The sequence below is a fragment of the Octodon degus genome, unplaced genomic scaffold (assembly GCF_000260255.1).
Source record: "Octodon degus isolate 3935 unplaced genomic scaffold, OctDeg1.0 scaffold00118, whole genome shotgun sequence".
In the NCBI taxonomy this organism is placed as follows: domain Eukaryota; kingdom Metazoa; phylum Chordata; class Mammalia; order Rodentia; family Octodontidae; genus Octodon; species Octodon degus.
In genome coordinates, this window is record NW_004524694.1 from 7,842,913 (window position 1) to 7,859,664 (window position 16,752).

At 36.1% G+C, this 16,752-nt stretch overlaps 1 protein-coding gene across 1 annotated transcript in view; it reads right to left on the bottom strand.

Annotated features, from left to right (window-relative positions):
- Csmd3 (CUB and Sushi multiple domains 3) overlaps nt 1–16,752 on the bottom strand; it is a 1,279,636-nt gene that overhangs the window by 1,103,200 nt on the left and 159,684 nt on the right. The window contains exon 6 of the mRNA XM_012516661.2: nt 6,001–6,113. Coding sequence (XP_012372115.2) covers nt 6,001–6,113 — 113 coding nt within the window. The remainder of the gene's footprint in view (nt 1–6,000; nt 6,114–16,752) is intronic.

Below are 16,752 nucleotides of genomic sequence, written 5' to 3' on the forward strand. Positions count from 1 at the left end.
GTGCCACCACGCCCGCTCTCAATTGCCCTCTCAGCACACCCTGGGGGCAGAACTGGCATGGCACACTGGGTGTCAAACCCTGATTGCTGTGCCTGTGTAAGCAAGTGCTTTATTCCGCTGAGCTATCTGGCTGGCCCTTCTGTAATTATTTTCAATGGTTTTAAAGCTAATAGTTTGATAAAATTTTTAAGATCTGTGCAATTCACATCTAATTCTGTTGAAAACATAGGTATCATTCAGCATCTTGGTCTATATAGTACATCTACAATTGCTTTTATGCCACTTGTACATTTTAAAACATTTTGTTGCTTATATAGAATCATTTACTAAAATTAGTTTCCTTTGTCTAATCCTAGATGTTTTGTTTATTTTTTTACGATTTTAAAATTATTTACTTATTTATATATTTATTTGGTACACTGGCCTGGCATGGCATGTGGTACCAGGAATCGAACTCTAGATGTTTTAATACACTACTCTAATTAACAACTAGATCAAAGTTTGGAGATGCAGCTGAGTGGTACAGTGCCTGCCTGGCAAGCGCGAGGCCCTGAGATAGGCTCCCAGTACCAATAAAGAAACACACAAGCAAATTAGATCACATAAAATAAGTAATGCCATCTAATGCGCCCAGTGCATACTTTGAAAGGAGCCCATCCTGGCTCTCGTTTCTCCTGTGTAGGGTTTTCTGGTACCTGGTATGACTTCCTGCTCTATTATATTCAATGTGTGTTGAATGATATTTTGCATTTGGACTTGCAGCTTTAGGCACAGTTACCGAGAGGAAATAGGTTCCCAAGAAACACCGTAAAGCTTCCACACTTCAACTGAATTATTTTTCCCATCTCTAAGTTGGTAGAAAAATTCGAGAGCTAAATAACATACACAAATCACTCTATGTCAAATAGTATTTGAAACCTAGGCACTAAAATGAATCTAAAAGTTTTGATAGAATTATTAAATATTTTTATTACATTAGATGAATGAAAAGAGCTTGACACTTGTCAGTAGATTGTAAGGATTTTCTATTTTTAAAAATCACAAGATATTTCAATAATGAAAATTTAGGGCCGGTCTGATAGGACAGAGGACTAAAGCACCTGCTTTGGTAGAGCACAGCGGCTGGGGTTCGACCCCTGGCATGCCGTGCCAGACACACTCCTGGGGTGCACTAGGACAATGGTTGAGACTGAGTGTAGTGGTGCCCACCTATAATCCCAGTGCTTGGAAGGTTGAAAATCGCTACAAGTCTGATCTATGCAGTGAGACCCTGTAGACCCTGTAGACCTGCAGACTCAGTCCTAAATACATAAAAACAAAAGGATCAAAAATTTCAAACATCTGTAATGAACTGAAGCATGCAGAGTTGCTGAATTATCAATATTTTTCTGTTAAAGTGCACTACATAGAATTTAATATGAAATAACTCCTGAACAAGGTAAATTTATTGTATATTGAGCAACATACTAAAATAATAAAAAACAATAGTGCTTTATTCTATAGAAAAACTAAGAAGTATACAATTTAAAATCTTGCCTATGGAATAACGTGCTTTAATGAACTATTTACTCTACTCCTCCACAAAATTTAGAAATGATGAAGGAACTTTTAAAAACATGTAAGCAAATTGATTTTGATCCAACATTTAATGTCATTAGTTTGTATTGTAGAAATGCATTCCTTTGTAACTGGATATTACACATTGGCCATTCACTATGGTTTAAAATGCTGGCAGTGAATAATTACAAATAGGTTTTCTTTCTTTATTTTGTCCCTTACACGTCTAATGAACTGCAGTATGCAAAGCTGTCTTGGAAACAAAAGCTGCATGGCAATTATGTCGCACTACTTTAATGAGACTGTTGTATGTTTATCTCAAGGACCAGACATCTAGCAGTGATTTGTAAAGAAACATATTGGAAATATAATTTTAAGTCATTAATCATTAGTGCAAGGACATAGAAATTAGGAAGAATTGTTACCTTAGTTTTATTTTTGTTTCATACTGGAGACTGAATTCAGGACCCTGTGTTTGTCAGGAAGGAGCTCAAGTCATTGAGTTGTCTCCTCAGCCCATTACCTCGATATTTTCAATGAGAAAAATAACATTTAGCTATCTTCTCCAACGTAAGTATTTTTTAGAGTAATACTGATTCACTATATATTTTTAAGGTACCTTCATTGTGTAAAATACTGTTTTTTTTTTTTTTTTTTTTTTTTGCTTTAGTTTTTTAGAAATGAAAAGATAGGGGCTGGGGAGATGGATCAGTGGAATAAGTGCTTCCCTGGCAAGTCAAAGGCCTGAGTTCAATCCCCAGTTCCACCAAAATAAATAAATAAATAAATAAATAAATAAATAAAAAGAAAGAAAGAAAGAAGGAAAGAAAGAGATAGCTAGAGAGAACTTATGACTAAGTAGGCATAAGAGCAGTGGGCTTCCTTTATTATGCATGTTCTGCGGCTCCACTGCAGGATATTACTCCGGATATACAAGCCGGACCAAGACATTGGTGTTTTAATATATTTTCCAAGTAATACGATGTATGTTGTCCAGTGTTGGGAATTTGAGTAGCACAAACCAATACTTAGCACCACAGTGACCCAGAGATCTCGTACATTATCATACCAAGAGACAAACCCTCAGTAACTTTACAGGATGAAGAAAGTTGTTAATAAATGAGTACACTGAAGATAAGTAAATAAAAAATATGAGTCAAACATCAAGATTATCATGAAGGCATTGCTAGATTATCGAGGTTTGAACTTTAGAAAATGTCTAGTAGTTCAACTTTGCTACACTGCAGATAGGCTACTGAGGTGTAGTCTAATTAACTAGGAAAGCAAAGAATGGATTCAAAATGTAGAGGTGTGGAGTTGGAGAGATAGCTTGGCAGTCTAAGGCGCAGCCTGGCAAGCGCAAAGACTGGGCTTGACCCCTGGCACCTCATGCTGGGTATGCTGTGACCTGGGCATGAAAACAGGGCATGGCGGCTCACACCTACAATCCCAGCCCTGGGGAGGCTGAGATATTAAGATCACTATGACTCTGAGCTGCATAGTGAGACGCTGTACCAAATAAATAAATAGCTAAAAATAATGTATTTTTTAAATGTAAAGGTATATAGTGTGTGTGTGTGTGTGTGTGTGTGTGTGTGTGTGTGTGTGTGCGCATGTGTGTTTATGTTTGTGCAGGGGTTGTCTTTTAAATTCCAGGTTAAGACTTGTCTATATACTCTTTGGCCTCAATAGTACTGTATCCTAAGCTGTTCCTTTACTCCTGCTGAGACCTGTGGTATAGATTTCCACATAATGTAGGTCAACTGTCCTCTCTCTCTCCCCACCCGTTAAATCTCTGGAACCTGTGAATATGTTATGATATGTCATCAAAGGGACTCTGCAGAAGTAATCAAGTTTTGGGGTGCAAGACTAATTTTTCTTACTTAGATGTGCCTCCACTATCAAGAACCCATGAATCGCTAGAGACTTCCCCACTTGGAATCAGAGATATGCAGGAAGAAGGCCATAGACAGATACATCTGAAGAGGAAATGACAGAGATTACAACTCCGGAGGCCTCGGTGGATCCTCTGCTGGTTCTGAGATCAGTGGCTCACGGGTCAAAGAGGGAGACCTGTAAGCTCTATGGGTGTCCTGTAGCAGAAGGCCACAGGGAGGCAAGGGTCTCCCTTCTCCACCCCAGATGCACACAGCTTGCCAGGCACCAGAATAAACTTGGACACAGACTTATTCCCAGAGATTTCTGAGAGGAACTCAGCCCAACAACACTGTTATTTCAACTTTGTCATCTTGAGTAGAGAAGCCATCAGGGACAAGTAGGACTTTTCAATTACAGGACTGCAGGATAATGCATTTTGTGTTATTTAAAAGTGTGAAATATTTACATTGCTGTTACTGCAGCAATGGGAATCTAGCACACATAGTAAAAGGTGCATGTCACAAATCAATATCTGATAGTTCTTGGCCATGAGGGTCAATCAATCCCTCAGTACTACTGAATGTCTTGTATATTACATTTGAAGATAGGATATCAAACCATACACTGAAATAATTCTTTCCCTAAGCCACTACATTCTCCATATCATTATATTTTTATAAAAGAATATACTAATGTAAAACATCTTTATGTTTTGGTGAATAGAATACAAGTTCTTAATTAAAGAATGCTTAGTGAGAAGCATAGCTCTACGAAGTTCTTCAGCATCACCAAAACTACTCTCAAACTTTGTGGTTGCCCTAATAAATATATATAAATTAAGTTGAAAAAAATTTTTAAAAAATACTAACTCCATAAGAACATCTTTGAAAAACATTGATCATTACAATCACAATGGAAGGAAGTCTTTGATTGCATCCCTCCCCCTAGACAAAAGTCTGTTCAAAAATACATTATATAGAAAATAATGTTCTAAACTTCTGTGTATGGTAGTATTTACTAATCAAAAATGAAGAAAAATAATGTTTGTACTAAGAAAAGTAGACATTAGATTAAATAGTGTTTAGCTTTTTACTTTCCCCAGATGCACAATATCAAAATTTATATTGTTTCTATTTTATATATGATTGTTTCTACTTTAGAAAGCAACTACCTATGGACTAGAGTCCCAGCTCAGTGTTAGAGTGCTTGCCAAGCAGGTGCAAATCCTGGGCCCCTTGAAAAGGTGAATGAATAGGAAAGAGACCGACCGCTGCTGCTTCTGAACTGATAGCTCTGTGACGGCACTAGACCTGATGGAATGGATTTTGGCAGTACAGTCCTCGAGAGATGCATTCAAACCCAATAAGATGCTAATATGTTTAAGAAAGGGAGTTTTCCCTAAATTAAATGGAAATTGTATTATTAAACAATATAAACAAAATTTAAAAACCTATAATTTGTATCCACAGTTTTCAGGAATATATTACCTTTTGCTATTAGTGGGAAAAAAGGAAACATAGATTATGCACATGTCCTAAAAGGAACATATAAATTATGTCCATTTTAACACCATCAGCAGAACCTGGATGGCCCTCAGATATGAACCATCATCTCAAGCAAAAAGCAAAACAAAAGAGTCAAAGGAATAAACAGAAACGAAGCACTCATAAATAAAGAGTGGAAGAAACTGAAGGGAGAAAGAGCTGGGGCAAACAAAGAATCAAGATCTATCCAAATTCCCTATCATGACTGTGATCACTATCCATATCTAAAACACACCAACAAAAAAATAGTAAAACTTATAAATCCTCACATTAATGACATAATCAAGGATCATAAACAGCTTCCAATCTGTTCAAGTTTTAAGGCCAATAAATTTGTACTAAATTTCAAGAAACAAAAACAAAATTTTGGTCTTGTGAATTTGTTAATTTTCCATTTGGTGGTTAAACAATTGGAAATCTGTGCTACTGAACAGACTTTTGCAGGAACGCAGTATTCCTCTTTATATTTTCTCTTCTTGACTTTATTTTCTTTGGGGGTGTGTACTGGGAATCAAACTCATGACCTTGTGCTTGCCAGGCAGGCACTTGTGGTACGGTGCTATATCCCCAGACTGTGACAAATTTCAAAGACAGATCACCATTTTGTTTTGGTGGGTCTGTTTGTCTGTCTGTCTTTCTTTCTTTCTCTTATGGAGAGTCAAAAGATAAAAATAGAATATGTTGCAAGGATAACAGTACTAATCAAATCTAACCTCTTTTTACTTTCACATTTCATTGCTTTCTGTTATTCCTACAAATTCTTGGTCTCATTTCCAAAGAAATGTTAAGGAAAGGATTTTCCTATATCTAGGTACAGTGACAATGACCCTGTAAAGCCCACCATGTCTAGCACTTTATGATACCTAACTGTTAAATAAAGTGAAACTTATTACAAAATTTAACACAGTGAAATGAATTTTTCTCTCTTCATGTTGATTGTTCCATCCATGACATTTTCAGGGAATTCTGGGTCGCTTACACTAAATAGGGACATGGTTCCAAGTATATCCGTGTCACTTACCTTCATAGTACACTTTAAACCCATGAGCACTAACCGCAAAGTCACTGGTCAAACGTAGTGAGAATACGGACTTGGTGCTGGTCACTGGTGGTGGCAGGTGGAATCCTGTTAGCCTAAAATAAAACAGAATTTATTTTAGTGCCATTGTCACTTTACCTATAGAGTTAAAGAGAATTCAAAGGTATGTTGTCAAATTTGCAAGAGATAGATAGATAGATAGATAGATAGATAGATAGATAGTTGGAGATAGACCAGACACTCCATTTAGAAGTCACTCATCAAAAGCAAGTACTGTGACTACATATGCATTGATTTAAGTAGTGCATACATGTTGTTATTTCTGTTGCCTATTCTATGTATCATTCATCTAACAATAAGTTGAAACTTTGAGAAATAAGAGGTAAGAATATTTTTGAGCATATTTTATGCCCTTGATTTTAAAAACTGAACAGCTTTGTCCAATAAATTATTGATACCTTCATAAAGTACATGCATTTGGTTAACTTTAAGATTGAAGACATGCAACTTAAGTACAAAATCTTGAAACAAAAGCAATCGCAAGTGAGAAGTGATTTTTTTTTTCATTTTATATTCCAACATTATAGTGAGTTCGGTGAGATTGTAGAGAATTATATACTGGTAAATATTCATATATTTTATATAATAAATATTATCAGAAAGATATTTAAATGTGGGGATACTGTAAAGGTTATGTGGCAGGTTGATGACTTCTAAGTGTTTATTTTTATTTTTTTGAAATCATAGTTTAATCATTGTCAAAAAAATGTTATCTATGGTTTTTCTTTGAGCATCAAACCAAGGATTTTTTTTTCTCTGTTTATCTGTCTTCTAGGAGCTGGGGAGATGGCTCAGTAGAATAAGTGCTTCCCTGGCAAGCCCAAGGGTCTGAGTTCAATTCCCAGTTCTAAAAAAAAAATGGTCATGAACTCAAGCAAGCTGGTCTCGAACTTATGGTGATCCTTCTATCTGTGAGTCTGGTTGCCTGTCTGTCTGTCTGTCTGCCTATGTATCTATCCATCATCTATTATCTATCATCTATCTCTGGAAATATTATCAATGCTTTCATGTAAAGACATGGTTCACCCGTCAATCTTTGAGTTAGTTAATAAAGGTATCCCATGAAAAAAGGGGTTGTTCAGATACAACTCAAACTGAACAATGCTGTAGTTGTCTCTGCTTGAGATGATAGTCATATATTTCTTTTTTTATTTTTTAAAGAGAGTACAAAATAGCATTAAAACAGAAAAATTAAAAGTGATACAGAATTTCACTTAACAAAGCAATGTGATTTTCACAGTATTTGTCACAATACTTAGTGCTGCCTTCCAGTTATTCATATTAACAGATATGCACATGTAAAATTGGAAGAAGAAAAAAGAAGTCTATAAGAAATTAAAAAGAGAAAAAAACATAAACAATTGACATTAAGAGACAAGGAAAATTAAGTGTTACTTGCTCCTTTCCATAGACCAATCGAAATGCACAGTACAGTTGGCTAAACCATCCTGCTTACATACTTAAACAAACCTCTTTCCCCCACCCCCTCTCCTGTCCTTCTCCACAATTCAGTAATTCTTTCCTTTTGAACAAATTAATTCCCTTTTTCCAGTATCTACTGTACCCATCTGATTCCATTTTCTCTTTCAGGTTCTCACACTAAGGAGACAATACAATGTTTTCACATGTGGATCTGACATTTCATTTAGGAATATCATCACTAGCTACATCCATTTACCAACAACAGTCTCGAATTTATCCTGTTTCATAGGTGAATAATTCCCCACTGTTTAAAGATAACACATCTTCTTCATCCATTCTTCAGTTGATGGGCATCTGGGTTGTTTCCAGGATTTAGCTATGACAAATTGCATTACTATAAACATGGGTGCGTATGTTGTTATGATATGAGGTTTTCAGTTCTTCTGGAAAAATATGCAGGAGGGGAATAGTTGGCTTGAATGGGATCTCTAATCTTAGCTTTTGAAGAAATCTCCACACTGGTTTCCGTAGTTGTTGTACTAGTCTGCTCTCCCACCAACAATGAAGAAGAGTTCTTTTCATCCATAGCCCCTCCATCATTTGTTATTGGCTGACATCTTGATGTTGGCCATTCTTTCTGGGGTGAGATAGAATCTCAGTGTTGTTTCAAGTTTCATTTCTCAAATGGCCAATGATGTTGCACATTTCTTCATGTATTTACTTGCCATTTGTATTTCTTTCTCTGAGAAGTATGTATTCACCCCAGATGCCCATTTTTGGATTGGGTTTTTGAATTTGGGGGACTTGATTTTTTACAAATTCTTTATATATTCTAGATAGAAGGTCTGCATTTGAGGGACATTTAGCTATATTTTTTCCTCATTTGTGGGTTTTAATTTTACTCTGTCGGAGATTTGCTTTGAAGTGCGGAAACTTTTCAAAAATATAAGATCCAAGCTGTTGAATACTCCCATACTTGATGGGCATAAGAGGATTAAATATATGTTTTCTGTTCCATTATACTAGTTATCAGAGTACCACACATTAAAATTTTAACGAAGTAAATATTTATGGTATCAACAGGGACACTGAAGTACAAATGGATTTCTTCCTTTTCCTGGCACTGTATGTAGAAGTGAAGAACATAATGACAAATGGCTTCTAGCACTAATTGGAGACCATTAAGTTGAGGTAATGTACCAGAAGTGTTATCCAGTGTTATATTTTGTCTTTTAAGAGAAAATATCAATGCAGTTAAAAAAGCAAATAACATGTGAGTGCTACGCAAATGGTTTTGAGCGTGTGGCCCACCTGAGATTATCTCAGGATCTTCAGAGATTCATGGAAAACACTTCCTGGCCTTTGTGCTATCAAACTACAACCTTTGTGCTATCAAACTACAACGTTTTTGCTATCATAATACAGTGTGTAGGGCCAGGGATATAGCTAAGAAGCTTAAGCACCTTGCTGGCAAGCACAAGGTCTCAAGTTCAATGTCCGGTACTGATGAAAAGAAAAGCAAAGCCAAGCCAAGCCAGACAGACAATGCAGTGTGCATATACTTTCATTTACTTATGCATTCCACTGATAATGTACATTTAAGTTCATAATTTTGCCAGTGTGTGACCATCAGTATTCTTGTAGAAGCCCTCTATTTCCTATGTTGTAGTATTTTTAATAGCCTCTACAGAATATTTAAGACTTTTAGCTTTCCTCTTCATAATATGTAACCTATATCCTGCTAGTTATATAATAAAACTGTTTTCTAAGTTTCTTTGTAAGTTTTTGCTTTGGCTCAGGTTAAAGGTCTGTCGCTTCATTTTTAAGCATATGTTGTAGCTATAGTTATATTTGGTAACCAATGCAAATCTCATTTTCTATAGTAAGATAACATTTTTTATTTTAAAGAGAATAAAAAGAACAGATAAAACATTACAAATGACATAGAATTTCAAAAAACAAGACAGGAATTCAACAATGGCTGTTATATTGTACACTGTTGTCCTCAAAGTAGTCGCTGAGCTTACCAGATATGAGCATGCAAAATTAGTCAAAATAAAAACTGTAAGTATTAACTGTTCCCTTCAATAAACTCCTATTAAGAAGTTTTGGCAAGTCAAAATAAAGCACTAACAGAGTGAAAAGAAAACCCATGAATTGGGGAAAAATTCTTAGTCCTCAGACAAAGGACTTCTATGTAGAATATATAAGGAATTTTTAAAAAAAGGTCAGGCCCCCAGAATTCAAATACCCAGTCCAAAACTGGGCATCTGAGGTGAAAGCACACTTCTCACATGATGAAATACAAATGGCAAGTAAATATATGAAAAATTGATGAAGAGCGTTGGTCACTCGAGAAATACAAATTAAAAATCAGACAGCACTCTTGACATGAATTTCATCCTTGAACTTCATGGAGATTTCCTTTGTGGGTCTGATTTAAAAAAAAAAAAAAAACTTACTGTGAGCCTGGTTGCTTACAGAACAAGTGTACTATGGTTCTCTTCTTAGTCCAACTTACCCAGCAGCACCTGTTATTACCTCCCAGTTATGTAGGTCTGGGCCGCGGATAGCTCAGCGTATCCTCTACTTAGAGTCTCACCAGGGAAACATTAAAGTGTCGGCTGCATGGCTGGCTGGAGGCTCGGAGCCGCATCAGCTTGAACTTCAGAGGCTTGAGCGTTGCTAGAATTCAGTTCCATGCAGCTGTGAGATGAAGGTCACCTTGCTACAATTTGAAATGGGATTGCTCTCCACTCCGGCACCTGCCTCACTCATTGGCTCCTCACACATCCAGTTTTTAGCCATCTTTCTGCTTTGCTACTTCTCTGCTGTTATGAGATCATTTAAATAGCCTGTGTCCCAATGGATGACATGAATATGCTTCTTTTTAAACGTTTATAACCTTGTCTCTACACACAGTTCTTAGGGCAAGGGACAGAATGGAGTCACATGTTCTATGGGAAACTCTACTCAGCTGATTATAATAGTTATTCATTTTAATGTGCATTTATAAATTTTGTGAAAGAGGCTAACCATATTTTAAAAATCTGATCCACTACTTACTGAAAGGTACCTGTCAAAATATTTCAATAAGACCATGTATTTTTAATTTTTTATTATATCTTTTGTCCCAAATATATAAAAATATATTTGGTGCTACATTATTGGGTACATACAAGTTTAAATTATTCCATTTCCTGATGATTTAAGAATTTATGTTTATGCAGTGTCATGAAATTTCTAGTAATGATTTAATCTTATACTTTATTTTTCGTAACGGGGATATATCTGCCACTTTTGTTTATTAGAATTAGGATGAAAGGGCTGGCCAGATAGCTCAGCTGATTAAAGTGCCTGCTTAGGCAGACACAGGGACTGGAGTTTAATCCCCAGTGTGCTGTTCCAGTCCTGCTGCTGGGGTGCCTGGAGAGGCTAGTGAAACTAGGCGTGGTGGTGCACACCTGTAATCTCAGTGTTTGGGGAGCTAAAAACAGGAGAATCACTACAAGTCCAGTCTGTGTAGTGAGACCCTGTAGACCCGGAACTAAATACATAAAAAGTTCATAGAATTAGGATGGAGTACCTTTGTATTTTCAACATTGTGATATCCTCCATTTTTAAGATATATTCCCTATAGTGGGAATACACTGAAATTCATGTATATACTTCATATATACAAAAGATTGTAGGGCTATTACCCCATCTGTCTAGCTGTGATGCTATTTGTGTTTGTAAATTCAGGCAATGAACCATAACAGCTCTACCAAAGTTTACATAAATAAAAAGGATCCATAATGCTCAGTTATCACAGATTGAATATATTTTGAATGAAGAAATGAAACACTGTGTGCAATGAGAAGTCATCTTTATGTTCCCTTTGTCATTTTCCTGGTCCTCCTCAAAGGTCACCACCTTTCTGACTTCTAACCAACAAAAGGTCAGGCATGTCCCTAAGCTAGATAGATACTAAATCACACACTAAAACTATTCCACCTCTGACTCAGTGTTATATTTGTACTATTACAGCCATAGCATAAAAGGTAATGTTCACTGGGATTTGTGAGTGGAAAGATGAAATGGAAAACATTTCTCACCTTTTTGTTTTTATTTATTTATTTATTTATTTATTTGTACTTTAGAGAAGGGTCTATAGGGTGTACAGGGTCGTACTACTAGATCGGACTCATAGTGATCTACCTGTGTACAGCCTCCCAAGAGCTGGGATTATAGGCATGTGCCACCACGCCCAGTCTCAATTGCCCTCTCAGCGTGCCCTGAAGGTGGGGCCAGCACCTCAGGCCCCAGGATCGAACCCCCAGCCCCTATGGCTGCATGCAGGTGCTTTAATCCACTGAGCTATTTGGCTGCCCACATTTCTCACTTTTGAAGTTCAGAATATTTTCTCAGAAAGGATATTTATCATCAAAAAGGACAATTGGCATATATATATATATATATATATATAATTTTTATATTCCAAATAATTAAGGAAGATGATGTATATTTTATTCATATGATGTATTATTAGCAGGACATACAGACATACAGTAACTTTCTTGTGCTTCTCTAGGACACTGCCTGACCACTTTGAAAATAAATTCAGATATATTCCAGTATTTTTATTTTCATTAGAAGGTTTCATTTTTGTTGTTGTTGTTTATTCTTATATTTATATATTCAGTACAGGGTCTTGCTATGCAACTTGGGCTCATAGAGCTCCTCCTGTCTCAGCCTCCCAAGCACTGGGATTATCGGCATATACCACCACGCCCAGTTTCTGTGGCTGGTGCAGTGCACCTTGAGTTCCAAAGGCTGGTTTGGCACGCAGTACTAGGGATCCAGGCTGGGTCCTTGGGCTTGCAGGCAGGCTTTTAGACCGCTGAGCTCTCTTCCCAGCATAAAGATTTCATTTGTAATTTCCAATGTGTGAGTGATCATTGCTGTAGTAGCTCTCATCTGTAGATTTAGCCTCAAGAATTCAGTTTGCTGGGCCTTCTTAGCCTCACACTGGTAGTTTTGTAAGTGCAGACCATGTAAGTCCATTCTCTAAAGCTGCTCAGCTAATAAATGGAGGGATAGAAGAATGGGAACACTTGGCTTTTGAAACCCAGGATTGTTTTAAAAATGTAAAAGAACTGCAATGGTAAGAAAATTTGATGGGCAAGTCATGTGTATGGCTTATACAGAGGCTCTTGTATCATGAAAAATCCTTCAGATAATTGTACACAAGGCATATAATCTCCTTTTCATTCTTGAGGTTAATCATGTGGTGAAAAATGTGTTAATGAACAAGACATATTTCTAGAACTTATTTTCTAAAGCTTATTTTCAGATAAACACTGAATTATGAATTTATAAGTATATATACATTCACCTAGATCTACTTTACCTAGGTAATATAGAGTCATATTTTATGGGCAATAACATTTTTCAATATAGTCATTTGTACTGATTCAGATATTGATAAAATTTGGTGTTTTGATGTATGATGAAATTGCATAGTAAATGATACTTTTCCTTTGAAAATAGTAACACCATGCAATGGTACTTTATCTGACTTGCAGTGTGAGAAATGCCATTTTAGAAAGGATCAGTAAATTGTTTGAATTCATATAGTTGGCAGGCAATGGAGAAAAGATACAAGCATATAACTTTCACGTCCAATCCATTTCTTTTTCACTGTGGATATTTCCATGAAGGAAATGATGTTCAGTGAAGGTACAATGCATTTCTAATTCACCTCTATTTCTCCATAATCCCATAGAAATTTCTTGACAAGTGTGTCTATTGACAAAAGCATAATTTTACCCACAACAAAGCTTTCAGTAGTCCAGGCTGGCAGAGACTGGATCAAGAAAATCACTGAGCTAAAGATGAGGAAGGCATTAAAGAAACATTGTTTGACTGCAGTTTTTGATGTCTTTACAGCAAAAATCACCAGTGGATAGCAGACTTTTTTTTCCTACTGGAAAATTAAATTAGATTTATAGAAAAACTGTAAATCTCTAAGAATCATGGGATGTAAAATTTCCCCGAGTTTTGTTTTTAAAGGAGAGTTAAAAACCAGAAAGAGTGAACAAAATAGGGGTGAAATATAATTATTTGGCTAAGGAGGAATTTGGTGCGATTGCAATAATCACCATTTTCTCTCACTAGAAATTTGGCTTTTGAAGATGTGCAAAAACCTGGCATGGTGGCACATGCCTGTAATCCCAGCACTCAGAGGGCTGAGGCAGGAGGTTTGCTGAGTTTGAGGCCAGCCTGGGCTACATAGTGAGTTCAGAGGAATCTAAGCTGCATAGTGAGATCCTGTCTAAAGAAAGAAACACTGCATAAATACAGATTAAAGGATAATCATTTCCTTTTAGCTTCAATAAAAATTCACATAATTTCTTTCTTTCTTTCTTTCTTTCTTTCTTTCTTTCTTTCTTTCCTACTTATTTATTTTTTACCAAGAATTGAACTCATGACCTCATGCTTGCCAGGGAGGTGCTGTGTCTGAGAGCTAAACCCCCAGCCCATTTCTTTGTTTTCATATTTCATTATTATTTATTGAGTATTTTGTCATGAACCAGGTTTAGTCCATGACTATTATTCCAGAATAATGTCTTATTTGAGGAAATCCAATATATTTAAGTTTTTCATCTTTTGCTTAATAGTTTCTATTTATATTGCATTTATTTCCTTTTTCACTGTATAAATTTCCAACTCTATCATAACATTTTATGGTTTATCAAGAAAAGTCTGATCAGTTTTGCTTAGTCATATGTATTAAATATCAAACACTTCGAAAATATTATCCTATAACTTCTCATGACCCTTTTGGAATCAAAATATCCTCAAAATATTATTAGTCAATAATATTAAAGTTAATTACTACAAAATTAATAATTTTTTCTCCAGTATCAGGGATTGAACCCTGGATCTTGCTCTTGCCAGGTAGACACTTAACCACTGAGCTATCTCTTGGCTAAAAATTAAAAGAAATGTAAGTTGTAACAAGCCATTTAAAATGTCAATGTATGTTTTTTGAAGAAAAGCTTATTCATATAAAATATATTCTAATTAATGACATTTAACATGCTATCTCAGAAATTAATGTGATGGAAACTAACGTGTCATGTGTGGTAGACAAGAATGAACATACGTGTCTCATTAGGTAAATACATTTATTTGTTTCTAACACTAACTTTTTTGGGGGAACATGTGAGTCAAGAATGAGTTAATCTGCACCGTCTTTAGTAGAGCAATTGTGCTATTTTAGATATATATTTTAATAGATTGTGTCTACGAGCTGATAATAATATTTGAAGGCTCCTCCAGAATTAAGAGTGAAAGTGAAAGCCATAGTTTTAGGGTAAAAGATTAATAACATACTTCTATTTTCAGTAACACAGGAGAAGAATAGACATGGAAGGAAGAACAATGGAAAAGACAGAGAGAAAAAACCAAAGGGAAGACTGAGGAGGGGAGAGTCCATGAGGAGAAGAGTGGGGGAGAGAATTGTGAAGAGTTACTTTCTTTCATTTTATTTGATTTTTTTGAATCAGGGCCTCACTATGCGGTTCAGACTGGTCTTAAACTCACTTTGTACCTCAAGCTGGCCAGGAACTCACAGTGACCCTCTTGCCTCAGCCTTCCAAGGGCTGGGATTAAGGCATGCACCACTACACCTGGTATAGTGGCGAAACTTCAGAAATGTTACTAAATTCCACTAAAAGTTGCATTCATTTGCACCTTTGCCTTTTGCTCTGCACTGTGCAGTGGGCAACTGTTAGGAAAAATTGTGTCACAACCCAAACGTCCTTGCAGTGATTTCTCATTACCCTCACTCAGATTCCTGCACCTGAATTATCTTACAGCTTTACTTTGGTTCAACAGTTCTTTAAAATGATGCAGGAATGTGCAAGGAATTCTCTGCTGAAACAAACTACTAACCCTTGAATTGTAAATTGAATAGAAAGACTGTGGGAACACACTGGTAGTGAAAATCTTGGCTGTTGTCTGAGAAGGAATTGTGCACACTCTGTTGACAAGAGGATACAAGAGGCACTGTAGGAAACTCATGGTATTTCAGGAACTATGGGAAGCTCTAAATAGAATGTTTACATTTGAAAAAAATATTACAGTAAAAGCAAATTACTATCAATCTTCCTCACAATATTCCCTCCTCACTTTGAACATCTTTACACTATCTTGACACTTTCTGAAGCAAGTCTGGAGGTGCTCTTTAAATGTCTTAGAAGGTACAATCAAAAATGTGGTGCACGCTACTGCTGAGTGTCGTGAGCAGGGAAGGTGGGCTCATAGAACATGACCAGGCACTTTGCATATGCACGAGGCAGCACTATGTCAGATTCTGCAAGAACAACTCCAGGATGCTTGCACAGTGATGAAACTGCCTGATGTTGTACTTCTGAGAACATATTCCTGTGGTTGAGGAATGAATGAGAGTTGAGATTTTTCTGTTTTCCATTTTAGTTCTACAAATAATTGAGGTCAAAACTGGTATTTTGTCTTTGGTTCCTACAAGTTTCTGACTTCGTACGAGTTAGCAAAGGCTCTCCTTGACAACCCTGCTCCAGCCTCATGCACATAATTTTCATTATTAAATATCTCCATGCTTGAGTGTTTCAGTTTGCCTTCTTGTCTGAATACTGAAAGATGTACATAAAGAGTAAAACCATTATTTTTTGAAGAAAATTTAGGTTCTCTCAATACTTGAGGTGGAGAATATTCTCATCCCACTATTGCTAAAGGCAGCTTGTTTTTATAAATATTTTTTCTGAGACATTAGAATTTGATCTTCAAAGTTAACATTATACACAGGATCCATGCAATGTACAACCAGAATTTGTCTTTCAAATGACAATCATTTCCATCAGTTTGGTTTCTTCAGTGAATATTTCAAAATCACCTTAATATTTCATTCAATTTTTTCAATTCATTAAATAATTAATATTTATTCTTATAAGTGACTGTAATTTCAAAGGCAATGTAGGTGAGCCAGTGAAAAAACTTGCAATCAAGGGAAGTTATAGCCATCAATTAATAAAGATTAGGTGTTTAAATTTCGTTTAAAATGTCTTCACCTCATACATAACTACGACTAACCTCTATTTAAGATTTGAGGGTTTTTGTTGTTGTTGTTGTTTTTTGTTTTTTGTTTTGGTGGAACTGGGTATTGAACTCACTCCCTTGCACTTGCCAGGAAAGCGTTTATTCCACTGAGCCATCTCCCCAGCCCCT